General features: G+C 39.2%; 1 protein-coding gene across 2 annotated transcripts; it reads right to left on the bottom strand.

Annotated features, from left to right (window-relative positions):
• Positions 1 to 873: 873 nt before the first annotated feature.
• Positions 874 to 27,908, bottom strand: LOC139941239 (uncharacterized). 2 transcript variants are annotated; one of them, XM_071937717.1, is made up of 20 exons: positions 27,566 to 27,908; positions 25,695 to 25,816; positions 20,657 to 20,846; positions 20,282 to 20,536; positions 19,545 to 19,643; positions 18,696 to 18,827; positions 15,504 to 16,105; positions 14,438 to 14,642; positions 13,641 to 13,778; positions 13,227 to 13,325; positions 11,674 to 11,805; positions 9,920 to 11,011; positions 8,937 to 9,386; positions 7,851 to 8,029; positions 7,474 to 7,557; positions 6,460 to 6,615; positions 5,797 to 5,998; positions 4,713 to 4,861; positions 4,377 to 4,554; positions 874 to 3,890 (listed from the first exon to the last, which is right to left on the bottom strand). In XM_071937717.1, the coding sequence occupies exons 1-20, from the start codon at positions 27,753 to 27,755 to the stop codon at positions 3,607 to 3,609; spliced, it is 4,938 nt and encodes a 1,645-aa protein (XP_071793818.1). In that variant the 5' UTR covers positions 27,756 to 27,908; the 3' UTR covers positions 874 to 3,606. The 2 variants fall into 2 exon arrangements, with proteins under 2 accessions (XP_071793818.1, XP_071793817.1); XM_071937716.1 differs by having other exon boundaries at positions 13,641 to 13,895.
• Between the last annotated feature and the right edge of the window lie 80 nt (positions 27,909 to 27,988).

A 27,988-nucleotide genomic window follows, 5' to 3' on the forward strand; every position in this document is an offset into this window, starting at 1 on the left:
AAACCCACCCTTGTTTCCGCACGTTTTGCCGTGCCATGACATGTGTTTAAAATAAATCCGGTATTTTCGATATCGAGAATTGATAATTGTTTTAATGTTTTCTCAAAAAGTAAAGCATTTCACGGAATAATATTTCAAGGGAAGTCTTTCACCATTACCTTCTGTAAACCCTGTAAGTTATTTGTAAATCTGTGAACTTTTAATATTTGTTCTGTTCAGAAAGTGTCCAATGGCTTTACGTTTGTTCACAAGTCCTAAGTACAGGACTATCTTTGTGATAAGTCAATGGTCCAATTGAACACTGCGTTGGGGTGTGCCTGATGAGGAAACTCTGGACCAGTCATCAAGAGCAAGGTAGAACTTATACTTTGCCATGGCTTCCATGCAGACAGTATTGGCGGAATTAGGCATTGAAACATTTTGTTTACGACAGCTCAGGGTTCCGCAAGTTTGTGGAGGTGGTGAACGTAGGAGTGTCGCGGCCAAGGAGTACTGTCACAACTACTCGCCATCCACGCCACAAGCTTCATTTTACCCTCATTACCCAATTCTTCGGCTCGCTATCCATCGGCTCTTTTGGGATGTACTGGCTAAATGGATGTACTATTTCTGGTTCTGAGTGATACGTCAGGTACAAAGGCCTACGTGCAGACGTCATACGAGAGCATGAAATACGCCCAAAGTGGTGACGTCACCTAGAAACTACATAATGTTTTAACGTTCACGTTCACGTGTTCGCTCTCGTAACGCGCAGCTAAACTTCCTTATATTGATTGCCAGATGTGAACATCTCTAATTAAATCACTATCTTGTTGGTCATATTGTACTAAAATGAAATGGATAGAACATAATTGACCATTAGCTACTTCTGTTTCCATTTTCCACTGACAATGTTTATTATTTACTCCACTCTAAGTTTTTTATCTGTTGATGATTTGAGTATTTTTTCTTTAACAGATAATCACCCTATTTTAATTACAAATGTTATGAGTGTTAGGAGCCAGAAAGTTTTTTAAACGAATGTGCAATGTCATCATCTGTAATCTGTTTTTTACCATTGCATTTTTGTAGTTACCCATGATAAACAAACACAAAATATATAAAGAAATAAATGACTGTGTTCGTTCACAAAGCAATGTTTTATCTGAAAATAACAAAAAAAAGAAGATTTTCTGATGTTATCCAGAAATCCATAGTGCGACACATAGTTACGTAATTTTCTAGCATAAAATGATTGGTGGGCACAACAGACTACCAGGGCCCAATTTCATAGAGCTGCTAAGCACACAAATATGCTTAGCATGAAATTTCTGCCTCGATAAAAAAAGAGATTACCGACCATATTTCCAAATGATTTACAGGATGGGAAAGCAACAGCTGAATACCAGCCAAAAAGCAATGTGCAACAAATGGAAACTTGGTCGTTAATCCTGTTTTTATCAAGGAAGAAATCTCATGCTAAGCAGATTTTTGTGCTGAGCAGCTCTATGAAATTTATCAAACTTTTCCAGTCACGGTTGTAACTCTTTATAATACATATGGGCTAAAAAGGTCAAAAAGTTACCCCCAAAACTAAAATAATATCAAATTATGAATGTGTATTATTTGTAATTTACTGCCTGTTTTTGAAAACTTAAAACAAATCTTCCCATCACCCGCTAAAAGGAAACATATTCAACTAATCGTCAGAAAATATTGTTGGTGTCAACTATGATTTTAAGCTCACTAAGCTCCACATTATTTCAGTTCAGTTGAGTTCTTTTCCCCCATTCACACACCAATCAAGTTGTACAATAATAGCTATATAGCATACTTTTTTATAAAGATTAGATATAGCAATACCAAGGTAGAAGACAATTAAATTAAAACATATAGTAAACAAATACATACATGTAGATGGAGGCCATAAAAAAACATTGCTTTTCTGGAAATGACCCCCAGGAAAATACAAAAACTTTTAGTAAACTAGTTTGTTAACACAAACTTATTGAACAATATGTACAAAAACAACGTACATGACACAGTCCAAATCAAATCAAATTAAAAAAAGCAGCTAAATCTAGTATTATAGGTATGTACTCAAGAAGGAGTCCCTTGGTTATAAATGTTTAAAGGAAATAAGAGTGGGGCAGTTTTAATAATAGAGTCTAGTGAAAAACATAGCCTAGGACCTTCATGCCTGACAGTTCTATGGGAAAGTTTTGTACGTGCAAATGATTGGTGAAATTCTTTACAATGTCTTGTAAAATTACTGTAGACACATGATTTGTTTGTAAATAAAGAACAAATAGAATTAGGAAGAATATTATTAATGAGTTTAAACATAGTCACCCCAAGCCGAAGAGATATATGTCATTACAATATTGATATTCATCCTACCAAACTGGAGCTGTGAATATAAAATGTCTTACACAAAATACAATCTAAAACAACTGAAGTTTAAGTTTACAGCCGATTTCACGAAACGCTAGGATCAATCCTATCTCGAGTTAGGACGAGTAACCCGTCCTAACTTAAGATGAGTTCAATGCGTCCTACGTATTTTGATACGGAACTGAACCCGTCCTAAGTCCTAAGATTAATCCTAAGTTAGGAAGAGTTTGGTGAAATCGACGGCTGGACACGTTTGGTAATTGTCAAACACTAGTGTTCTTACTTGGTGTGACCAAACATATGCATGTACATAAAATAACAGCCTGTGAATATTTGGGCTCGATTGGTCGTCAAATTTGCAAGAGAATAATGAAAGATAAACATCCTTGTTGCATAGATTAATATGCGCTTTCAGGTACCTACAAAACACTTCAGGGCTGACATTTTTTAATTTGAGAAACAAATTGCCTCTTTTTCCAAAACTACATTACATGTACTTCAGTGGGTGATCGCTACCAAGTATGTTTTATGCTAACAATTACTTTGAGTGATTACCAATAGAGTCCAGTGCCTTTAAAGGCACTGGACACATTTGATTGTTAAAATATTCTCAATTAGTGTATCTCGATATATGCACAAAATAACAATTTAATCTGTGAAAATTTGGGCTCACTTAGTCATCGAAGTTACAAGAAAAAAAAAAAAATCTCATGAAAGAAAAAAACACCATTGTTGCAAAATTTGTGCATTCAGATGCCTTAATTTTGTTTTGCTTTAGAATGAAATATTTTAGTGAGAAGTTACCGTTTTCCAGAGGGAGTCCTATTGAGGTGAGATGTTGTAAAGAACAAAACAATAGCCTGTATGTACATGTAAGGTTATAGTAACATTTTTTTTTTAAACCACAGAGATTGTCATTGTACAAAGATTAGTATCTGCTCATTAATGAAGCACCCATCAGTGAAACAACATGATTGCTTTATAACAGATGTTTAACTTGCATCTCGGGAGTGAAGAATATTAATTTTGTTTTGTTTTACCCATACACACATGATTGCTTTATTTGCAGGTTTACAAACTTTAAAACCAAGCAAAAACAGTACTTGGTATTTTAAAAGTCGTGTTGTTTTGGTTCATCATCGCATTTTTCATGAAATCATAATCTGGAAAATTTCAAAAATGAAGTAAAATTGATGAAAAGCCTGAATTTAGGTTATGCAACTGGGTTCTTTGTTACTGGAATTTGATGAGATACTCTGGGTATGCCTGTGCATCATGAAATATAACATAAATGCCAGGAGAATTCATGTTGTCTACAACACTGTCAAACAGTTCAGCAGGATTCTGTGGTTTTGGAGGTGGAGTGATCATTCCATGGCTGCCTCTGATGTAATCTCCAACAAGCACATTTGTCACGAATACATGCTTTGTGCCATATGCATCTGGTTTAGCATATTGAGCTTGTGCAGAGTAGCTTGCTGAGACAGAAAAGTAGGTGCCATTTTCATATGCAGTTGCTGATGAAAAGAGAAAATAATACGGTATTAAGGTGTTTTTACCCAAAAGGGTAGCAAAACTCCAAACCAATCAGAAGCGATGGGGGTCAGCGGGTCAGCATACATTAATGCACGTTTCAATTTGCACGTTATCGCAAATACATTGTTAAAAAATGTCGAAACTCACAAACCACATGTTGGGTTTTTACCATAACTTTTATTGGCTTTAACTGTCCCGCTTTTTTTCTGGATGCATTCCCTAAATCTCTTTCCCCTCCCTTTTTCTATAAATGGATACTTATTTGTTTGTACTTGTTTATGCTTCTGAAACAGGTCCGGTTTGGATCGAAGGCTAAGGCCATTAACCATAAAAGCTTTACAGTGATTAAAGTTTTACAGGTGACTATTTTAAGTGCGTGCTTAACCCAACATTGAACCAGCTAAAATCTAAGCTGATTCCGTATGTATTAAGAAACTGTTTGTTAGTTATACATGAAATGAACTTACCATTCCTCCCACAAAATCTGCGGTTGAATCCCTGTGCTCTGACTTTTTTAGAGGTTTGCTCATCTGTTCCATGGTAGAGAACCATCTCAATATTATTAGTTCTATTCAGACGATTCTCTAGTGCAGCTCTACGGGCTTGATACTGCATCATCAAATCTTGATTTTGAATTCTCTCTATCTAAAAGTCATACAAAAACAAAGTAGGGTTAAAGTATGTTTCAAATGTACTACACAAATACATTTCATTTTATCAATACCAGTCAAAATAGCGCAACAAGATTTATTTATGGTGATGATGTTAGGTGAATTCGGTAAATATATGAAAGTAATGAATACCTCAATAATAGTGACATAACCACCCACAGATGCCCGGAACTTGGTTTCAACAGCTGTGTACTCAGCAGATCCTGCAGTCAGCTTTACCATTTTGGTTGACTCCCCTTTCATCATCGGTATCCAGTTACTTGGTGGTTCAAATCTGGCAGCTGCAGATAAAATGCACAATGAATTTAAACTGCAGTTTTAACCGACATGAAACTTACGTTTGTATGTTACAACTCCTAGTAAATTCAGTAGGTTTAATCTGGGGCTCAATCTCATTGCTCTGCTCGCCATGGAGCGAACAGAACAAAAATCACTTTGTCCACTTACAATCAGTCCAATGTAAGAGGTCTCAAGGCCAATCTCGAGGCCGAATATGGATGGTTTTGGCCTTGGCCCTGGCCTCGTGTTGTGACAGTCTTGGCCTCGCAGACCCATGACTCGGACTCAGCCTCTGCCTCGAAGGTCATGGACTCGACTACAACACTGCTTTACAATGTAGCAGTTGCAGGAGCTGCATTTATAAGCTTAGGCCGTGTCCGAAACGACGACTTCGGCTACAACTACGTCTAGATCAGCGCGTCTACCAGTGTTGAAGAATGGCAGACGCGCGCGACCTAGCCGTAGCTGTAGCCGAAGTCGTCGTTTCGGACACGGCCTAAGAATGGTTCAGTAAGTGCACACAAGCATTTATTCTTTATTTCCTGTGAAATGTCCAAAAGGTTAATTGTGGATGTTCCTGCTACCCTTAGCACCAGCTTTTCCAAGATTGTCAGTGCCATAGAATTTGGCCAAGGAATGATTGGGACGATGCAAAAATTCTTGCAATCAGCTTGGTATATAAAAAAAAAAAAATTTTTGAAGTGCTTTCCATTAAACCTTCTTTGACCTTCATAGTTCAAAGGATTTTACAAACAATACGCCAGGTTGGCTGGCCTTGGAGTTAAATACATTGTATTTTTTGCATATTTTTAACCCTGAATTACCAAATATTCACAATTGACGTGGCTCAAGTATGAATATCACTATTACCTTGATATCTCAAACGAGTCATTTGTTACAAAATAATAAACAAAAACAACCAGTTGCACATTTTTACCACTTTTCAGGTCGACACGATGGACATTATATACGCTTCGATTACACGTTTCCTGCATCTGTTGGAAGTCAATAACTGCTTTTCCTTCTTCCAGATCAAGTGTCAAATTTGGCTTTTTCTTCTGGTAAGCCTCTTCTAGGAGGGCATTAACCTCTTCATCATAGTCTTCCATGCCAGATGGAGTGCTGTACTTCCACTTGACCTGTAGTTTAATCAAAAATTACTTAGGTTAGTTTAATCAAACTTGAAGGAGCCCTTCGTCAACTTGCACTGCCTTGAATTTACATGTAATTCTGATTTTGTTCATGTTGTTAATGGCATTGTCACACTCAATGAATTGTCAAAGCACAACAGACATTTTTGTGTAAGTTTTTTAAACAGTAAGTGTTAGGCACAAAGTATGCATTTGTACTTTCTGACAATTCAAAACTTTATTTGTTGGGCCATCTAACAAGGGAAACCTCTATGTGATTTCAAGGAATGTTGTTCCCGTTAAACATTAGAATACATTTTTGCTACTGCAGATGGCCACTGGTAAGACTATGCAACCATTTAATGGAATCCCTCAAGCACTCATTGACACTATCCGAAAATCGCTTACATATTTTTGAAGTCAAGATACAACAAACCCTTTTTAAAATTCATAATAATGTGTGCACTCACTTCTTTTGCGAGGTGTTCCATCTTTTGCTTCTCTGTCTCCTCCTTTTGAATTCTTGTGAACATCTGTGAAATGTCTAGTAAGGCATCCTTGACGTTGAATTTATATCCCTCCACACGGATGAACTTGGCCCGACCTTTAGAAGGCTCCACCGTTACCTAGGGTTGATAGTTAGGTAATCAAACAAAAATATGGTGAGAAAAAATTGTAATTTTTTAAATGTTGAGGACGCAATTAATACACAAGCTCTTGTGCGACATACAGCGGTGGTCTTACAAAATGGTATTTGAGTTTCTGTCGGGTTAACAGGTCATGCCTAGAGTGAGACACTGTAGCATAATTATGGTGCGTACACAGGCAACTGTTTTATAAAGTTGCATGAGTGTATGGTTCAGTGGAGCAGGCACTTCAAATTATGAATGGATTAAGTTTTTAATGGATTCGTGTCTAATGCCTTTTCCCTTGACATGCCAGCAAATATTTTGTAAAGCAAGGCCATTCCTCTCACTCCTTAATTTTAAGAGTTTAAAAGAAAGAAAACAATTATTATACACGTAATACTACCTTTTCAAGTGCTTTGGTGCTGTTGTCATTAGTGGCTATGTATAACTGGGGTTATAAACTGAGTTTTATTGACAACAAAAATATTAATAAGTTGCCTTTTATTGACTGTGTTTAACCCCCACAGTACACGTGAACAGAACTTTTAATCTTCAAGCAACTGGTAGAACAGGTTACTTTAGAGCAGTACATTCACAGTAAGGAAACAATACTTGTATGTAAATACATGTAAAGTTGAACCTACCTCATTGTAAACTTTTAAGTAGTTTTTGTCAATTACCTTACCAAACTTGATTTCACTGCCATTGCTATTACTGTATCGCACCAACTATGCTGATTTTGCTGATCTTTAATGAAGCTCTGTACATTTTCAATAAATTTGTTGTTACTTTCAGGACAGAAAAACCACGCTTTTATAATTTGAGTTTAAAAAAGGTATAACATTATATACTAACATCACGTTTCCTTCCGATTTGTTTAAGTTGAGCTTTGTGTTCTGTTGTCATTTTGTCAAGCAATCCCATCGGATCTGGAAAATCCTATGTCGGATACAAAATCAAATATGACATTGTTACTTTTGAATATAAAATATAATATTATGTACAAAATAAAAAACACATCTGCACTATCAAATTCTACCATTTACTGAAGGCTTACATATGAACCTCATTTAGTTCATGATGTTGTTAGGTTCTCTTTGATCAAGGATTGTACTTGTTAACAAAAACTGCTTTCGATGGGGATCAGGCAAATTACTACCACTTATTAAGAGTTCACCATTTAGTATTGCAGTATTGGACTTAAGTAACTAACTTTGACAATCTACACATACTTCAGATAGAAATTCCTCTGCTTGAAATGTATCAAGTTTGTCTGAAGCCTTCAGCAAGGATTTCATATCAATGGCACTGAGCTGTAGAATGACCGTTTCTTGAAGGTCTTCTTCTTTCTTGTCATCTACAACACCTTCAGCACCGTATACAGCAGAATTAACTCTCTTAGTTACAAATTCTGTTGAGGAAACATCAATTTTTTTAGACTGCTACCTGGGCAGAATGTAGGAAATCGGCCGGAACTACTACTTTTGCCAAGTGGATCGAGGGGAATTCTCATTCACATTTTGACATGTCATAGTAAAAAATTCTATGAATTCCGACGGCAAAAGTCAAGCTAACTTGGGCAAAGTGGAACAAGAAAGCAGCTTATTTGAATCGCAGTTTTTGCACCGTTCTACAATCGAAACTCTCAGCCATGGGCCCCAACCCTTGTTCAATGTTGGCTCTCATTGTGCGGTTTGCACTCCTGCATGGGTAAACAACATTGAGAACATTGAGTGGAGGAGCGGGGGAATGGGGAAGGGAATTGTCATGTGGCTCAAGCCTTTTGGCCGAGACTGTAGGTATAACAAAATGCTAAGACAATCTGTGTTGAGGAAAAGTATTATAATGAATCAAAACGTAAGCTTTGAAATCAAAACTCACTCATCATAAGTTTTTGTTTGTTTGTTGTTTTTTTTGATGTGGAGTTTATTACTCCGTTTATTCAACATTCATCAGCAAAAGCATACATCAAATAAACACACTATACAAAGACAACCCAGTAAATACTTCTAATATATAACAGGCACAGTAAGGGAGTAGCTCAGAAAATAACAGTAATAATAATAAACAAAATAATTAAATAGTTAAATGATTGCCTTAATATATAAACAAATATCTACAACTTAGCGTGACATAATCACGTGGTGCGAAAAAACAAACAAAAAACAATATGCTGACATGAAAAACAAAATTAGAATCATGGGAATTCCAACTGGTTTACAAATAAACTGATTGTTCGTTTTGATTATTTTGTTTATGTCCAAATTGACACTACTTACTTATGGTTTAAATAACATTTTGTTATTAATGCTACTCACCTGGTGCAGCTGTTTTCATGTGGTATTTAGTACTTGCAGCCTTGTCATCACTCTCCTCGTTACAATCGGTGGTAATCACACAATGAAATTCTCTCTCGACACACTCCAAGAATTTCTTGCCTTTCTTTTGACGGAACAGTCTAGCCATGCCCGTCTTGTATACAGGATACAGTTTCTCTTTTACTGCATCTAAACCCTCCTCATTGCCCTGGATAATAAATCCTCTGTTCCTTCCACTCATCTGTGCCTGGGTCGCTACAAGATCTTGTTGATGTCGTTGTCTTACTTTTTCCAACTCTTGACTATGATATGTGGTAATGAGGCGTATTTTGCTCTTATTTGAGTGAATGGTGCTTTTGATGATGACATTTTTCTTGAGATAATCCATGATGTGGTTCTTTGTTTCATCCAAATTTCTCTTAAATCCTGCAAGTTTAATAAACTTGGCACCTGCAAATAAACATAACATCAATTCATGACAAGTAAATGCTGGCGGCTAACCACAACAGGTAAATATTTTTTTTAAATGTTCCTTAAAAATTGCAAATTGGCTTTAACATGGCAGTTTTTTCCCTTTATCCTCACTTGACGTCATCACATTTCAAATAAAGGAATGTAATTAGTTTACATTTTTTGCAATTATACCTTTCGCTGTTCGTTTATGAGTGGTTTAGTTGGCATTTCTGAAAAATTTGTAACACTTACGTCAGGCCAAGGTTTGTATAACATGTACATATATCTTATCAATTTACCATCAGAAATGCTTTTTCAATTATTTGCCATATTAACCAATGAGTCATGAGATGACTCACCTGAACATCAAGGAATAACGTTAAATTTTATTTTAAAATGTTTTTTATTATTGCGTTAGATAAAACTAAAACTCGTCTCAATAATTTCTTCTGGATTTGTAATCAAGAGCGAATAAAAATGTTTAATGGTTGGTTATTACAAGCTTTTTTGAATGGAGAACTGACAAATACCTGGCTCATGGCTGATGCCTGCCATGACGAACTTTTGATTGTTGATCGAATCCAAAAGTCTCTTCCCATCGTGGCCTTGTAAGACAGCTAAAGCAGACTGTCCTTTGATTGCAAGGGTATCTTCATCTATTTCATTGTCGATGTATGATTTAGCTTTCCTGACATCTCTGGCAGTAGCACCGTAGATTGTGATCTTACCATCATCTGATCCACTGCATGCTGCATGAATATTCAGTGACCCTAGAACTTCATGAATTGCGTCTGGAACACGCTGAACAAATCGTACCTTTGTACTACCGGCTTTGACCTCTGTCTTTTCTAAAGTGTCCATCATCCTCCTTATCTTTAGCTCCGCGTCTTTGATGGTTTTCCTTATTCCATCTAGAGTGATGCCAGTTTTACCATATGAGCTGAAAACTGTGATCTTCAGAGCTGGAAAGGACTTTTCGATCTCCTGTTTAATCCCACACAAGGAAAAGAGTCGTAGCTTCTCTTCATCCCAGGTAATGTCTTCTTTTGTTTGCTCAGCATCATAGTCAGCCTCCTTCTGTAACTCTTTGGTGACCAAATTTATCTTTGCTTCAGTGACATCAGTATCTTTTTGCTCCCCGACCAGTATTACTTCATGAAGTCGAGTATCTTGGACCATTGAGCAAGCTGTAGTCATCTTCTGCAGTTTATCAGCAGCACCCTTCCACAGTGGTTGCGGAACTGGAACTCTGGCTGTTTTGTATCCGCTCATGAAGTCAGTCACAACATCGAGAGCTGCATTTTCCCAGTTCAACCACGATTGGTGCTGGGAGTCATCTTCTACTGGTTCTAGTTTAGCTTGAGACTTCTGAGAACCATCCGGCCACAGCAAATTAGCTTTCACCTTGGCTAAGTCTTTCAGCAACTTCTTCTTAGCATTCGCACCTTTCCCATATAGGAATTCCATAATAGATTCCTGTACCTCTACCGACACTGGTTTAGGGATGTGTGGAGTTGGGGCATCAAATGGGCTCAGTCTTCCCAGGAAGTCATGATATGGTTCAACCCGCAGTTCATTGCGACCGAGCTTATGATGACTTCTTCTTAAAACATCCTCAACCACTACAGGAATGAAAACAAAGGAATAAAACTTGATTATGGTTAATTTGAGAGCAAAACTTATGGTCCAATAATTTGAATAACACAAATTTAGAAATAAATTGACAAGCTGACAGCACATCTTTCCACTTTTAATCTAAAGGTGGGGGCAACTTTGCTTCCTCTGGTTCCAATAACATAACCTCTCTGTGAAAACTTGAAACAATGGGAAAATACTCCACGAGGAAATGTTTGTGTCATTGATGAACTTTTTCTTTGACTTCATATTTTTAATGTAAATTCAGACATGCAACTTTCTGATTCCAAAAAAAAAAAAAAAAATGTCCGATCCGCTTAATATTTTTTTTACAGTGTTTTTCACTTTTCTATGGCAGTTTCGAAAAGAAAAAGAGAAAACCAGCTGATCAGCTGAACAGTTGCATGCCTGCCCATTTAGGTGAGCACCGTCTTCAGTTTCCAGACTGCATATCAGTTTAGATTTCTTATGGAAGATTGTCATTTAAATTCGTTTTCCAGTTTGGGTTTTTGGACAGGCCAAATTATTTTTAGCATCAGTGTCAGTCAAGAGTAAAAAAAACTGAGGGCTTAATGTGTGAGACTCCATACAAGATTCTGTGACCTGAATCAGAGAATAATTATGATCGTTCAAATTCAGATGTACATACCCTTCCAGTCTTCAAAGTAGACGATTGCCTGTCCATCCATGGGTCCTGGTTGTAACTCTCTCACTGCACCGCCTCCACTCTTCTTCTTGTTGTCAAAATACAACTCAACCATGTCCAAATCTAGTCGACCTCCTTAAATGGTGCAAATAAATAAAAAATCTAGGGTTACAAATTTTAGATAAAAATTTTCTAAAAAATCGACAAAAGAAAACAAATTACTACATGTAGAGTTGTATATTTCAAAAGATTTGAGTAATCTATTGGCATTAATAGTGGTTTTGTCTATTAAGACAAACGAATATCCCTCATTATCATTGGAGACATTAATGAAAACAAGAAATGTGAAGTTTGTTGCAAGCAGATATTGAAGTTTAGCAACAGCCCTGATGTGGTCTCACGGATGCGTCTTGGTCCCCTTGAAATGTTGTAAAATTTTGTAAAATGGAAACGGCCTTGCTCTCTTAAAGATGAACTTCCAGGCCTTGAGTTATAGCAAGAGTTATTGCAGAGGAGTATTGAGTTAAAAATATGTTTCAGAAAAAGTGTACATTTAGAAAAAGTATCCTAAATGGATTTTTTGTAAGTTGACAACAATCTGGCAAAAAGTATCCGTGGACAAATGTCCTAGCTTTTAAATTTCTACCAAATCAATCCTCAGATGTTCCGCATGAGTGAACACTACCTCATTACCGTTGTCAGATTTGAATTGGTTTGCACAAAAAAGTGAAAGGGTTAAAACAGAAACAAACACCAGAGTCAGTAAAGTAAGGTATGTGCTTTGTTACTCACAAATTTGCTTCGAAAATGTATCAACTTTCAGTCCTCCATAAGTCTACCAAGTTCGGACGCATTTTAAATGGAAATCATTTGTACTTGCACGATTCAGTCTTCAACATAGCCTTCAACTCTTTGCACACATACTTCTGCCCTCCTCAGCATGTCATAAACAGCGCGACTAAATTGCGGCGTCCTACAATTTTCTGAAAACTGTTGGAAAGCGAACGTTTGGCTACTCGTGGTGGAACCCTTGAAGCACTGAAGAGACACTGTTAGTACGCTGAAAAGTATTTCTTTTATGGTGTGTACTGAGGTAGACCATGTTGTACTCAATTGAGAGCATTAATATGGGAACGTACAGAGATGACCACCAGTTTTATACCAAAGCTTGAAATTCTGTTATGTCACATCATTGAAAATTTATTAGCAACAAAGCACATAGCCGCACCATCTCTACTTACATGTTTGATTCTGTTTTAAACCTTTCACCTTTGTACGCAACACAATTAAAATCCGTTAGATGAAGTAGTGTTCACTCATGCGGAACAATTGAAGATTGATTTGGTAGAAATTAAAAAGCTACGACTCTGATCCATTAATACTTAGTGCCAGATTTTTGTCAACTTATAACAAATCCATTTCGATTACGTTTTTCTAAATGTATACTTTTTTTTAGCACCCGATAGTGTAAGCTAATTAAGACTCTGGTTGTGAGCACAGTTTGCCAAGGAAAACAACAAGATATGTAAAAAATATATCACAATTAGCTATCAAACCTTGCACTAAGATTGCGTCAGAATAGGGCACTTTCTCTGCCTTCAATGGAGCATCTTTGAGTTTTCTTCGAGAAACTTTTCGGATAACATTCTCCAGGTCTATGTGAATACAAGAAGGGGTTAATTTAACACGACTTAAAACATTGAACGAACTCATTAAATGAACAAAACATGGCTTTACACAAAAATAGCGAGCACATAGAGATAAAATTTGGCCATAAGCACTATAAGAACTGTGTTTCATCATTATTGCATTTTTTCAACTAGAGAAATAAGATGAAGGGTGTACCTACTAATGTGACAGATGTAGAAGGTAAAGTGATTCAAAAATCTCCAGCATAGGTAAATTTTAAGTTTTAAAAAAGTTTTTTACACTTGCAATTTGAGAGTTTGGTTGGAAAAGAACCATTTTACCTGGGATATCACTTGAGAATGTACATATAGCTGTTCCAGGCTTCTCTCCATATTGGATTGTGGGTTCCTCATCCATGGATGCTCTATTCTCAATAAAGAGCTTCAAATGCTCTGAGGAGCAGCCATCTGGTATCCCTTCTAGAAACAGACATCGGGCATTTATTGGAAGTGGTCGACGTTTGTTCTTGGTGACAAGCTTGACGTTTAGTGCATCGCCTGATAGTGTGTGCTTTTTCCCAGCCACTATAGAAGTAACTGGAAAATTGATACCCCCACAAATTTAAAATATTTGAAAATAATAATAATAATATTATTATTAATAACGAAGACTTGTAAAGCGCACGTATCTACCAAACAAGGTACTCAAGGCACAGAGAAGCCTATATACAAACTTTCAGGGATAGGTTATTGCAGTGATGAATTCTGAGACCCAATTATTTAGCACCTTATACAAGGGTTTACAAGGTGTTACAGCGCAGACAGCAGCCAAAGCCAGGAACACCGGGGTGAACCCCTTCTCTTTTCGATAAGTGCACTGGGTTCCTTTACATGCGTTACATAACACATGGGACCAACAGCTTAACGTCCAATCCGAAGGACGAAGCAATGGGGTCTTGCACAAGTGTCATGGCTGGGGATTTGATCCACACTCTGATCAGAAACACCAGAGTTGAATTTGATGCTCTTAACAGCTCGGCCACGACTCTTCCAAGCATTTATAAGCTTTAATGGATTACCTTTAGGTTTTCACTTATCTTCGAGTTGAACGCTTTTATTGTTTACAAGCTTACATTAACCTGATTTGTCCTTGAAGGTAATGCTGATTACACCAGTCTCAGATTCTCTTTCAAACGTTTCTATTTCACCTCCTCCAGATTTGCTTGGATTCTCAAAATAGAGCTTCAGGACCCCGATATCTGTTGAATGGTTCAGACCAGTCACTACAATCAGTTGCTCATCTGCTTCTGGTTCATCTTCTTCTGGTTTATCTGGTAAGTGTTCCTGTCAAAAAATAGGTGGCATAGTTTTTCATAGTTTATACATTAAAATCTCAGTAGATACATGTAGTGTAGATGCTGTGTTATGTGTAGTAGGTTTGTTTGCTATCTGTTGTCCACCTGTTGCCCCATTCTGCATATTCATAGTGCCAGAACTCAGACTTGGACCTAGCATCGTAGGTGATGTCTAAAACGATAAAATCAAAATATACAACAAAATGCCCACAAAGAATATAAACAATAAAAAACAGAGAGAAAGAGTGGAAGGAGTAGATAGAAAGCAGATCACAATTGGGACATGCTGTATATGATGGACCACATGCAATGAATGTATTGCCTCTGCTGGTTCACAGAGAAAATGTTAGTTTCTACTCAAGCTGAAGCAGCTTCACTCGGTTCCTGCGTAGAAGTCTACATCACTCTTATTTCCTTTAGAGCAACTACACAGTTGTGTACTACACACTTGCATACTTCATATTGCATATACACAATTGCGCCCCCTGTTGACTCCCCCATGAGGCCCCGCGGCATGGAAAGCACCTGTTTAGTGTTTACATAACAAAAAGGTGTTGTATTTATACACATAATTTGAGAATGAAAAGACTAGGACTAGGAGAATAGGTGGCTAGGAATGTTCATTGGACAAGAACAGTAGTTAATGATTTAATTTAATACACTATTAAATATTATAAAATTACAAACTTTAAAAATGAGTCTAACCTAAGTGACATGTTTCTGGGGTTTTTGGCCAGAGTCACCAAATGATCTGCTGATGTTCAAGTTGTTTTATGCTCTTTTTATGGATTAACTACTTAATCCTGAAAACATGTGTTACTATACGTGTATCCTTAACCTAAAAAATTACCTCTTTGGTGTCACTGTCTCCTTCTGCTTTAAAAGAAGAATTATTCTTGGACTTCTTCTGTAACTCCATGATGATGTCATTTATTGTTGCTTCAGCGACATCAACATCTCGTTGCTCTCCGACCAGTATCACTTCATGAAGTTGAGTATCTGGGACCATCGAGCAAGCTGTAGTCATCTTCTGCAATTTATCAGCAGCATCCTTCCACAGTGTTTGCGGAACTGGAACTCTGGCTGTTTTGTGTCCTCTCATGAAGTCAGTCAGAACATCGACAGCTTCCTTTTCCCAGTTCAACCATGATTGGTGCTGGGATTTGTCAATTACAGGTTCTAGTTTAGCTTGAGACTTCTGAGAACCATCCGGCCACAGCAGATTGGCTTTCACCTTGGCCAAGTCTTTCAGCAACTTCTTCTTGGTATTCTCACCTTTCCCATAGAGGAATTCCATAATCGATTCCTGTACTTCAACCGGCACTGGTTTGGGGATATGTGAAGTTGGGGCATCAAGCGGGCTAAGTCCTCCCAAGAAGTCATGATATGGTTCAATCCGCAAATCTTTACCACATAGCTTATGACGACCCTTTGTTAAAACATCCTGAACCACTGCAGAAATATAAAATAAATGAACAACTGCTTAGATTGAGCTTTTACTGTGCGGTCCAACACTTTGAATAATAATACAGTGTATTAAGAAATAAATTTACCTGCTGACAGCAGTGTTTTCCCTGTTGTTAAATGGGCCGGGTTCACTTTGCTAGTTCCAGTGACTAGCTACACCTTGTTCATGATTCACAAAATGCCACCTCTCTTTAAATATTTGCCATGGTGAAAAAAAAACTAGTTTCCCTCATGTTTGAGTGATTGCTGTATTCCAATGTTGTGACTCGACTCAAACTCGAGTCCATCTTGTACTTTTGGTGACTTGGACTTGACTCTAGTCAGTTGGGCAAAAAACTAGGACTTCGTGACTCGGTCTTGATCTTGAAGACTCATGACTTTCCAGTCACAAACTTTCACAAGCGCTCTGTTCTCCGTAGAGCGCTATATAAATGTTTCATTTTATTATTACAACCTCCTTTATTTGTTTAGTTTAAAAACATTCTGATGGTTTGGCCATATACAGCTCATGTGTGTTAAATTCGAATAATACCACTAGGAAATAATTCTGTAAAAACATTACACAGCAGGATTCCAATGTTACGCTGATATTCTGTCACCTAAAGTGACACCGATGTCGGCTACAACTCTACAGCAATCTTAGCAGTTTGCAGACTGTAAATTTCGTTTCGATCATCAATTTGAAATTTACCCTCGCTCATTTCATCACCCAAGGGAAACAATTGCTAACGTAGAAGATGTCTTGTGGACAATTTCCATACCAAATTTCCAGCATTACTGTTAGTCAGGCCAAAGAGCCAAATGATAGACTTTGATCTAGACCTCAAAGTTTCAAGATAGCCTAGCCAGACTGAGTAGTGCACTTATTAAGTGCACCCCAGTCAATGTCGATAACCCTGTGAGACCATCCCGTGCATGTTTAGGATTTAAGATTATAGCCAGCCCCTTTAGACTGCCTATAGTGCACCTTCAGTACCTGATTCTGTTAATCAGCCCTGCCAGACTTTCTATAGCACTGCACCTTTAGTACCTGCAATTATAGGCAGCCCCTTTCTAGTGCACCTTCTGATTCCGTTAGTTAGCCCTGGCAGACTCTTTAGCACTGCACCTTTAGTACCTGAGATTATGGCCAGCCCCTTTAGTCTGTCTAGTGCACCTTTAGTACCTGATTCTGTTGGTCAGCTCTGCCAGACTCTCTACAGCACTGCACCTTTAGTACCTGAGGTTATAGCCAGCCCCTTTAGACTTCCTAGTGCACATTTAGTACCTGATTCTTTTTGTTAGTCAGCCCTGCCAGACTCTCTTTAGCACTGCACCTTTAGTATCTGCGATTATGGCCAGCCCCTTTAGACTTGTCTAGTGCACCTTTAGTACCTGATTCTGTTGGTCATCATCTCTGCCAGTCTCTCTATAGCACTGCACCCTTAGTAACTGAAACTATGGCCAGCCCCTTTAGACTGTATAGTGCACCTTTTAGTACCTGGTTCTGTTAGTCAGCCCTGCCAGACTCTCTATAGCACTGCACCTTTAGTATCTGAGATTATTGAAAGCCCCTTTAGACTGTCTAGTGCACCTTTAGTACCTGATTTTGTTGATCAGCCCTGCCAAAAACTCTTTAGCACTGCACCTTTTGTACCTGAGATTAAAACCACAGCCCCCAAGACTGTCTAATGCAGTCTGAGTCAATCTAGATTTACAAGATTCTGTGACCAGACTCGGTATGGCTGGTCAAGTAACAGGCAGCAGAATAAATACCAAAATTATGGCCAGCCCCTTCAGACTGTCAAGTGCACCTTTAGTACCTGCTTCTGTTAGTCAGCCCTGCCAGACTCTCTATAGCACTGCACCCGTACCTGAGATTATAGCCAGCCGCTTTAGACTTCCTAGTGCACATTTACTACCTGATTCTGTTTGTTAGTCAGCCCTGCCAGACTCTCTATAGCACTGCACCTTCAGTACATGAGATTATGGCCAACCCCCTTACACTGTCTAGTGCACATTTAATACCTGATACTGTTTGTTAGTCAGCCCTACCAGACTGTCTATAGCTCTGCTCTTTTAGTATATGAGATTATGGCCAGCCCCTTTAGACTGTATAGTGCACCTTTAGTACCTGATTCTGTTAGTCAGCCCTGCCAGACTCTCTATTGCACTGCACCTTTAGTTCCTGGGATTGTGGCCAGCCCCCTTAGACTGTCTAGTGCACCTTTAGTACCTGAATCTGTTAGTCAGCTCTGCCAGACTCTCTATAGCACTGCACCTTTAGTACTTGAGAATATGGCCAGCCCCTTTAGACTGTCTATTGCACCTTTAGTACCTGATTCTGTTAGCCAGCCCTGCAAGACACTCTTTAGCACTGCACCTTTAGTACCTGAGATTATAGCCACAGCCCCCGCCCCCCCAGACTAATGCAGTCTGAGTTGATCTAGATTTACAAGATTCTGTGACCAGACTCGGTATGGCTGGTCAAATAACAGGCAGCAGAATTAATACAAAAAATTTGTTTTGTTGTATCTATGTACAGAAGAACTTAGAAGTAATATGACAACTCAATTTAGTTTTGTGATGTACATACCCTTCCAGTCTTCAAAGTAGACGATTGCCTGTCCATCCATGGGTCCTGGTTGTATGTCTCTCACTCCACTGCTGCCACTCTTCTTTGGGTTGTCAAAATACAACTCAACTATTTCCAAGTCTTTTGGAACTCCTTAAATGGTGCAGATAAAAAAAACTTTAGGGATCTGTATTTTAATTGCACTTTATCAAGTTTTTAACAAATTGACACAGAGAAAACCTATGATTACAAATTGAAAATATGTTGGTATTACATAGTCATTGAGACAATATCTCTGACGAGCAAAGTGAACAGCGACTCTCATAACCCTCCCCCTAAGGTAACTTGGTTTTGCCATTCACTATACGTTTTGCGAGTGCAAGTGCAGAACTGTGCCAGCAAATGTTACATGCCTAATTGATAACAAGACTCATGTTTGCCCTGGTCTTGGGTCCCCCTAAAACAAATTTCCCATTTTAAGTAAAATGCTTTCCATTTGCAACGCAAGTACTCTTGGAAAAATTGCCTTGCCCTTTGACAGATGAACTTCCAGGCCTGTTTAGTAATAGTTAGGATTATAACCTAGTAGCAAGGAGTATGCAAAATGTGTTTCGGGACTCATGATTTACTCTCCTGTCATTAGTGTAAGCTAAGTTTTGGTTGCGAGCGCAGAAAAACTTGCCAAGCGACATAATGCCATTGTGCGGTAAAATGGATCACCTTAAAATGTTGCGACTTTTTATTTCAGATTTCAAAAAAATAAACCACAATTTTCCCTTTTTCAATCCCAAATCATTTCAAAGTTAACAAAGTCAGTTTTCCTTTTTGTCTAATATACAAGATAATTAAATATTAAAAATGAAATCAAACCTTGCACTAAGATGGCGTCACAATGATGAACCTTCTCTGCCTTCAATGAAGCACCTTTCAGTTTCCTTCTACAAATTTTTCTGATAACATCCTCCAGGTCTATGTAATACAAGCATAAGCAAATAATAATTAAGTTTCAGAAGGGGACACAATAAAGCACTATATAAAAACTGCATATCATCATTCCTACATTTCTTTCAACGATAGTAAACAGACTAAGGGTGTACCTACTGGACGCCACGTACATTGTACTTACAAATGGTTCAAAAGTTCTTTAAGACACTGGACACTATTGGTAATTGTCTACGACCAGTCTTCTCACTTGGAGTATCTCAACATATGCATAAAATAACAAACCTGTGAAAGTTTGAGCTTAATCGGTCGTCAAAGTTGCGAGATAATAACGAAAGAAAAAACACCCTTGACACACGAAGTTTCAGATGCTTGATTTCGAGACCTCAAATTCTAAATCCGAAGTCTCGAAATCAAATTCGTGGAAAATTACTTCTTTCTCGAAAACTACGTTACTTCAGAGGGAGCCGTTTCTCACAATGTTTTGTACTATTAACAGCTCCCCATTACTTGTAACCAAGTAAGGTTTTATGCTAATAATTATTTTGAGAAACAACCAGTAGTGTCCACTGCCTTTAATGTGATTGCTGTAGATGATTTTCCATTAGATTAAAATATTTTGAAATTATTAAAACATCAAAGTGGAAATTTTGTTTAAAACATACCTGGAATATCACTTGAGAAAGTACAAATAGCTGTCCCAGGCTTCTCTCCATATCGGATTGTGGGTTCCTCGTCTACGGCTACTTTATTCTCAATGAAGAGCGTCACATGCTCAGAGGAGCATCCATCTGGTATCCCTTCTAGAAACAGACATCGTGTATTGATCGGAAGTGGACGACGTTTCTTCTTGGTGACAAGCTTGACGTTCAGTGTGGCGCCTGATAGCGTGTGTTTTTTCCCAGCCACTATTGGGGTAACTGAAATTCAACAATCGAACAGACACAAATTGATAAAACTTATAAACTGAATGGATTACCTTGAGTTTTTCACTCCTCTTCGCGTTGAAAGCTTTCATCATTTACAAGTTTAACACTAACCTGATTGGTCCTTGAAGGTAATGCTGATGACTCCAGTCTTAGGTTCTCTCTCAAACGTTTCTATTTCACCTCCTCCAGATTTGTGTGGATTCTCAAAATACAGATTAAGGGTCTCTATGGGTGTTGAATGTTTCAGACCAGTCACTTCAATCAGTCTTTCATCTTCCTCTGGTTTATCTGGTAAGTTTTCCTGTCAAAAAGTGACATAAGAGATTGATAACAATTAATATATTGTGTTAATTTGTGTTCATGTGTACATCATCTTCTCCAAATCTCAGCTTAAGTTATCGATGTAGTTTAGATAATAATATAAGTTATCACACAAGCGCGAGTGGAATACGGAAAAATATAGCGCTTATGTGTCCCATACCCAACAACGAGGCCAAAGGCCGAGTTGGATATGGGACACAGATGCGCTTTTTTTCCGAATTTCCACGAGCGCGCGTGTGATAACGTAAATTATCTTCAAGCAAACTTGGCGCGTGACATAAAACACACAATTCGCATGGTAGTGATATTAGCCGTGCAATATAGGTTTTTATCACCACTCCATTCTGCGAATGTGATTGGAGGATTAGCACGTACTTGAAGATATATCATACATTTATAAAGGGCCAACTTTATTTATAAAATTGCTCCCAGGTGTTTTACAAAACAATTTAATTGAAAGGACGAAGTAGTGCTATAGAGTAAGTTGTACTTGCTCATGCTATATGGGCACCACCTGATACCGATCGGCTGTTCTGTTTTAGCACCTTTTAGAATCTGATTCTGTTTTGACCTTGCCAGACTGCCTAGTGTACTCACCAGAGTCAAAGACCAGCCACACCAGACTATCTAGTGTAATTTTAGAACTCAAGTCTTAGACATACTGCATCAGACACCTGTCTACTCCTCTTTTATTTACCCAGCTATGGCTATGTCCTATCAAGCTGTCTAACGCACCTTTAGTACGTGAGACTATGTCCAGCCCTGCCACACTGTCTTATGCAGCTTTAGTATGCCAGTCTATGGCCATGTCCTATCAAGCTGTCTAATGCACCTTTAGTACCTGAGACTATGGCCAGCCCTGCCACACTGTCTTATGCAGCTTTAGTATGCCTGTCTATGGCCATGTCCTATCAAGCTGTCTAATGCACCTTTAGTACCTGGGATTATGGCCAGCCCTGCCACACTGTCCTATGCAGCTTTGGTATGCCTGTCTATGGCCATGTCCTATCAAGCTGTCTAATGCACCTTTAGTACCTGGGATTATGGCCAGCCCTGCCACACTGTCTTATGCAGCTTTAGTATGCCAGTCTATGGCCATGTCCTATCAAGCTGTCTAATGCACCTTTAGTATCTGGGATTATGGGCAGCCCTGCCACCATGTCTTATTCAGCTTTAATATGCCAGTCTATGGCCATGTCCTATCAAGCTGCCTAATGCACCTTTAGTACCTGGGATTATGACCAGCCCTGCCACACTGTCTTATGCAGCTTTAGTATGCCAGTCTAAGGCCATGTCCTATAAAGCTGTCTAATGCACCTTTAGTACCTGAGACTATGGCCAGACCTGCCACACTGTTATATGCAGCTTTAGTATGCCTGTCTATGGCCATGTCCTATCAAGCTGTCTAATGCACCTTTAGTACCTGGGATTATGGCCAGCCCTGCTACACTGTCCTATGCAGCTTTAGTATGCCAGTATATGTCCATGTCCTATCAAGCTGTCTAATGCACCTTTCGTACCTGATTCTGTTGGCCAGTCTCTCCAGACTGTCTATTGCCTTGCTTGTAAAAAAGTAGTCTATGATCAGTCACCTCAGATTGTTCAGTGCACCTTTAGCACCTGAGTATTTATAGTCCCGCCAGACTGACTAGTGCACCTTTAGTATCTTAGTGTGTTTGCAACTTGATGGCCTTCCTAGCCAGACTGTCTTTGCATCTTTAGTAGCCGAGTCTACTACCAGTTCTGTCAGACAGATATCTAGTGCACCTTTAGAACCATTATTTAAGACCAGCCCAGCTAGACTGCACTGCAACTTTTGCAGCCAAATCTACAGCAGGCCCTAACCTAGCTCACCAACGTCTGTTTGACAGTCCCTCAAGCTTAGCTAGTGCACTATTAGTACCTGAATCCAAGGCCAGTCCTGCAAGACTGTCTAGGGCATACTTTTGGTACCCTAGTCTATGGCCAGTCCCACCATACTGTCAGTGCACGTTTAGTATTAGGCAACCCTGCCAGACTATATGGTGCAGCACTGTTAATACCCTTATACTAGCCCCTTTGTAGACTGTTGCGAAACCGAGTCTACTGTCTGTTGGACAGTTCATCAAGCTTAGCTTAGTGCACTGTTAGTACCTGCGTCCAAGGCCAGTCCTGCGAGACCCAGTCCTGCCAGACTGTCGAGTGCACCTTTAGTAACCGAGTCTTTGGCAGGCCCTGCAAGACTATCTGTTGTAGCTTTAAGTCCCCGAGTCTGTTGGACAGTCCCTCCAGACTGTGAAGTGCACCTTTAGAGTACCTTAGTATTTGCCCAGTCTAGTGCACCTTCAGTACCCAAGTCTGTTGGACAGTCTCTCCAGACTGTGTAGTGCACCTTTAGAGTACCCGAGTATTTGGCCAGTCTAGTGCACCTTTAGTACCCAAGTCTGTTTGACAGTCCCTCCAGAGTGTGTAGTGCACCTTAGAGTACCCGAGTATTTGGCCAGTCTAGTGCACCTTCAGTACCCAAGTCTGTTGGACAGTCCCTCCAGACTGTGTAGTGCACCTTTAGAGTACCCGAGTATTTGGCCAGTCTAGTGCACCTTCAGTACCCAAGTCTGTTGGACAGTCCCTCCAGACTGAGTAGTGCACCTTTAGAGTACTCGAGTATTTGGCCAGTCTAGTGCACCTTCAGTACCCAAGTCTGTTGGACAGTCCCTCCAGACTGTGTAGTGTACCTTTAGAGTACCCGAGTATTTGGCCAGTCTAGTGCACCTTCAGTACCCAAGTCTGTTGGACAGTCCCTCCAGACTGAGTAGTGCACCTTTAGAGTACCCGAGTATTTGGCCAGTCTAGTGCACCTTCAGTACCCAAGTATGTTGGCCGTTCCTTCCAGACTGTGTAGTGTGCCTTTAGAGTACCCGAGTATTTGGCCAGTCTAGTGCACCTTCAGTACCCAAGTCTGTTGGACAGTCCCTCCAGACTGAGTAGTGCACCTTTAGAGTACCCGAGTATTTGGCCAGTCTAGTGCACCTTCAGTACCCAAGTCTGTTGGACAGTCCCTCCAGACTGAGTAGTGCACCTTTAGAGTACCCGAGTATTTGGCCAGTCTAGTGCACCTTCAGTACCCAAGTCTGTTGGACAGTCCCTCCAAACTGTCTAGTGCACTGTAGTACCCAATCTTTTTGCCATCAAACCTACCAGGCTGTCAGTTGCACACTTGGTACCCCAGTTGTTGCCCAGTCCTGTCAGACTGTCTAGCTAGTGCACCTTTAGTACCCGAGTCTATGGCAGGCCTTTGGAGACTCTCCATAAAACACATTTAGTACCTAACTATGTTGTATGGCAGGCCCTGCTAGACTCTCTAGTGCACTTTTTGTATCTGACTATGTTGTGAGTTTGTTGGCCAGTCACTGAAGACTGTGTATAGTGTGCCTTTAGCACCCGAGTCTGATGGCACACCTTATGCAGCATAACAGCCACACTTTCTATTGCACCTTTAGTACCCATGGTCTTTTGCGCAATCCCTCCAGACTGTATATTCCCGTTATCGCAAGACTGATGTCTAGTGCACTTTTAGTACCCCATGTCATGTGGCCACCAAACCTACCAGACTGTCTATCTTTTCTACCCAAGTCTGTTGGCTAAGCCCTGCCAGACTGTCCAGTGCTTCAAAATAATCGTTAAGTGTTTGAATGGTAAGTGAAAATCACAGAGCACTGTTTAATAATAATAATAATAATAATAATAATATGAAACATTTATATAGCGCTCTACGGAGAACAGAGCGCTTTACATGAGACTATGACAACAAAACAAAAGAAAAACAAACAAACTAGGATGGGTGGGGAAAAAGAAATGTCTTGAGGAGGCTTTTGAATACAGGCAACGAGATCGCCTCTCTCAGACCCGCGGGGAGCTCATTCCATAGGCGAGGGGCAGCTATGGAGAATGAGCTATCCCCAGCTTTCCGTCTAGTTCTAGGAACGGAAAGCCGGGTCTGATCAGCTGATGAGCGGAGTCGTTGCCTGTATTCATCAGCAGTATTGGAGTTTTGGGAATGAACAAGTTCAACCAGATATGATGGAGATTGGGTGTGGAGGATTTTGTATACATGAGTGAAAATCTTGAAGTTGATACGTTCTTTCACAGGGAGCCAATGCAGCGATGCAATCAGGCCGGCAGAAGGCTGGTCACGGCCACACGCAAATACTAGCCGAGCGGCCTTGTTTTGTAGACGCTGGAGTCGAGCGAGGTCATTTTCGCGGGCACCTACCAAAAGAGAGTTGGCATAGTCAAGACGGGACAAGACCAGACTTCTGACGGCATGATGGCAAGCGCTTTGTGTAATAAACCGGCGAATACGCCATAGATTACGTATGTGGAAATTAACAGTCTTACATACAGAGCTAATGTGATGAGACATATTCAGAGAACAATCAAGCGAGACTCCTAGGTTCTTAACAGATGTGGAAGCAGGAATTGTAAAGTCGGCCAATATTAGTTCAAGATTAGGGAGAGTGGATAAAACATGACTGTTCGCAAAAACAATAAACTCCGTCTTTCCCTGGTTCAGCTGAAGCATGTTTTGAGCCATCCATTTGTTGATGGCAAGCACACATGATGATAATTTGCTGAGTACACGCTGACGATCACCTTCAGAAGATCACCTTCAGGAGAGTTGCGTGAATCGTCTGTCAAGCTAAACTATTTTATCTCACTGAGAAAATAATTGCGTAGAATTCAATTTATTAGTTTCTCAAAAACTACGGCACCTCTGAATGTATTTCTGTGTTTTGAATCATAAAAAAAATTCACAAACACTTATAAGATCAACAGAATCTATAGGTACCTCTGAAGATGCAGACTCTGAAGTATCAGGGGGTGGTGCTGAGTAGCCTCGCACTTCTAGGGGAATCTTGATTCCATCTACGACCATCTCATGATCAGGCCTTGATAACACTTTACTAACACCTGTGCAGAATTACATATTAGTAGGTGAAAGTACACATTTAAGGGTTGAAATAAAGCTTGCCCACAATCTACTCTAAAAATCCATAACACAAAAACAGGAGCAGCTTAAACAAGTTTAGTAACATTATTATTATTACTAAGCGCGGGTCTCGCTAGAGTTCCATGCTGTGGCCACTTTCACAAAGCACTGAGGACTGATTTTAACTGTGTATCAATCTTCATTGCTTAGCAAAGTGTGATGTAACACTTTTTACTACAATTTAACACTGACATAATTTAAATAAAACAAAAACGAACATGCCATGTTTATTTAAACACAGTTTAACGATCATGGAATTCTTCCCCTACATTGTTTTAATGTATTAACAGGAAAATTGCAAATTTAAAACCGCAATTAATTTTGTTTTTTTTACTGCCAGTGTCTTTTTAAAATATTTTTGTATAAATAAACCATAATAGTAGACATGCGAAAAAATCGCTCTTTATAGCGACATCCAACACATGAACAAATTTTTATCAAGGTACATTTTATTTCACAGTTGTCATTTCCCCTTGTTCCGAATAATACGACCGATAACGAATTTGGTAAACAAAAAACATGGTTGAATTCTTTTTTTTTTGAGCAAAGTCAATATGAGCTAATATCGACTTTGCACCCTAAATCCATTTTATATAATTTCTTTGTATATTAAAATAATTTTGATATTGCACTTAACATAATTGGGCTAGCCCCACTAGTTTGCTATAGTTTTTGACAACCAGGTTGTTGAAATATGAACTATAGGAATCACGTCTTATTTATTTATACTTTTGATGCATTTGAGTACCATGTAGCAGCATGTTCATTAAATACTGGAAAAAATGTTTTCCAACTCCAGGTCATTTCAGAATTAAGGTCCCTCATATAAGGGGCGTGGCAACCCTATTCAAGTGCGCACGATTCACGCCGTTGAATGTTTTGCAATTATAGTTGGTTTTAGAACACCTTAAAATAACATACTAAGCTGCCACTGATGGTACCTATGGTATAATTCCAATCTGGCCTTAAAACAAGTATCCCCCTTTGGTTCTACTGGCTGCTGGAAACACAAACATTAACACAATAAAATTTCATTTCAAGGAAAAGTTTCCGTACGGCGCCACCACATTTTTTTCGATATGAATAAATAAAGTATTTTATTTACCTAAATGAGATATCCTTTTTTGTAAAAATTGGTGAAAAAGTGGTGGCGCCATACGGAATGTTATCCTATTTCAATTTTCAGACCCCCTTTTTACTTGTAATAATCAGAAAAGCTTAATTTTGCATAAAGGTACATGTGGTTGTCCCCAATCAATGATATAGCCCTTATTGACTTATTTAAGATTTAGCAAAGCCCAAAAATTAATTGACAGAAGATTTAACAAAAAACACATTCTATGGTGACCTTTGACCTTGGAAACAGTTATCCACCAACTTTTAACTTCACAATCTGGACATACAAAGCCCAATCTTTATCTGGACCAGATCTCGTTTCGAGACTCATCTTATGCATTGTTAGGCAACGATGTAATGGCTTTAACATCTTTCAACATCGGGCTTGTCCCATTCACAGCATGGCGACTGTGATTAGACTGATAACAACCCCAGCTCAACAATTAAGGAAAATGGGCTAAGGTTCCCTTTTCGGACTACAATCTCTACGGTAACATCTATGAAATATAGGGCCGATCATTCGAACTATTGATTAGTTAGAAAGTACAACTTACCAGACTGTTCAACAAAAGCAACTTTATACCAAGAGCCATCGGCATCTTCCCCCATTAAACGTACGCTGTCTACGTCGCAGTTGCCTCCCTCGTTGGACTGGAAATAAGTGCACAACTTATCCTCCACAATGGGCGCAGGTAGAGAAAGCTTCACACGAACTGCATAACATTCACGTCGCTTTGGATCCATCGTACGATATTTCGCCGACGATCTCTTTCTCCAAACAAGCTATAACGTTAGTGTCATGCACTGCCAAGGTAACTAATGAGGACGAACATCATAAATCAGTTGAAGTTTGCTTGCTTTCCCACGGCTTACCAACTCTCTACAGCAACTATTCCCTTCGTTGTTCCATTACATGTCGTAGTGTCATACTCGCACGCACACACAATTATGGAGAGACAGTTTGCGTGCGAGGGGGG

This window comes from Asterias amurensis, chromosome 8 (assembly GCF_032118995.1).
Source record: "Asterias amurensis chromosome 8, ASM3211899v1".
Classification (NCBI taxonomy): domain Eukaryota; kingdom Metazoa; phylum Echinodermata; class Asteroidea; order Forcipulatida; family Asteriidae; genus Asterias; species Asterias amurensis.

Coding starts and splice junctions, on each gene's coding strand:
- LOC139941239 (XM_071937716.1), bottom strand. CDS start 27,755: ATGGATCCAAAGCGACGTGAATGTTATGCAGTTCGTGTGAAGCTTTCT. Junction 8,030..8,936: donor CATGAAAACAGCTGCACCAG/GTGAGTAGCATT, acceptor TTTCCTCAACAG/AATTTGTAACTAAGAGAGTT. Junction 4,862..5,796: donor TCGTGTCGACCTGAAAAGTG/GTAAAAATGTGC, acceptor TTTTATCTGCAG/CTGCCAGATTTGAACCACCA.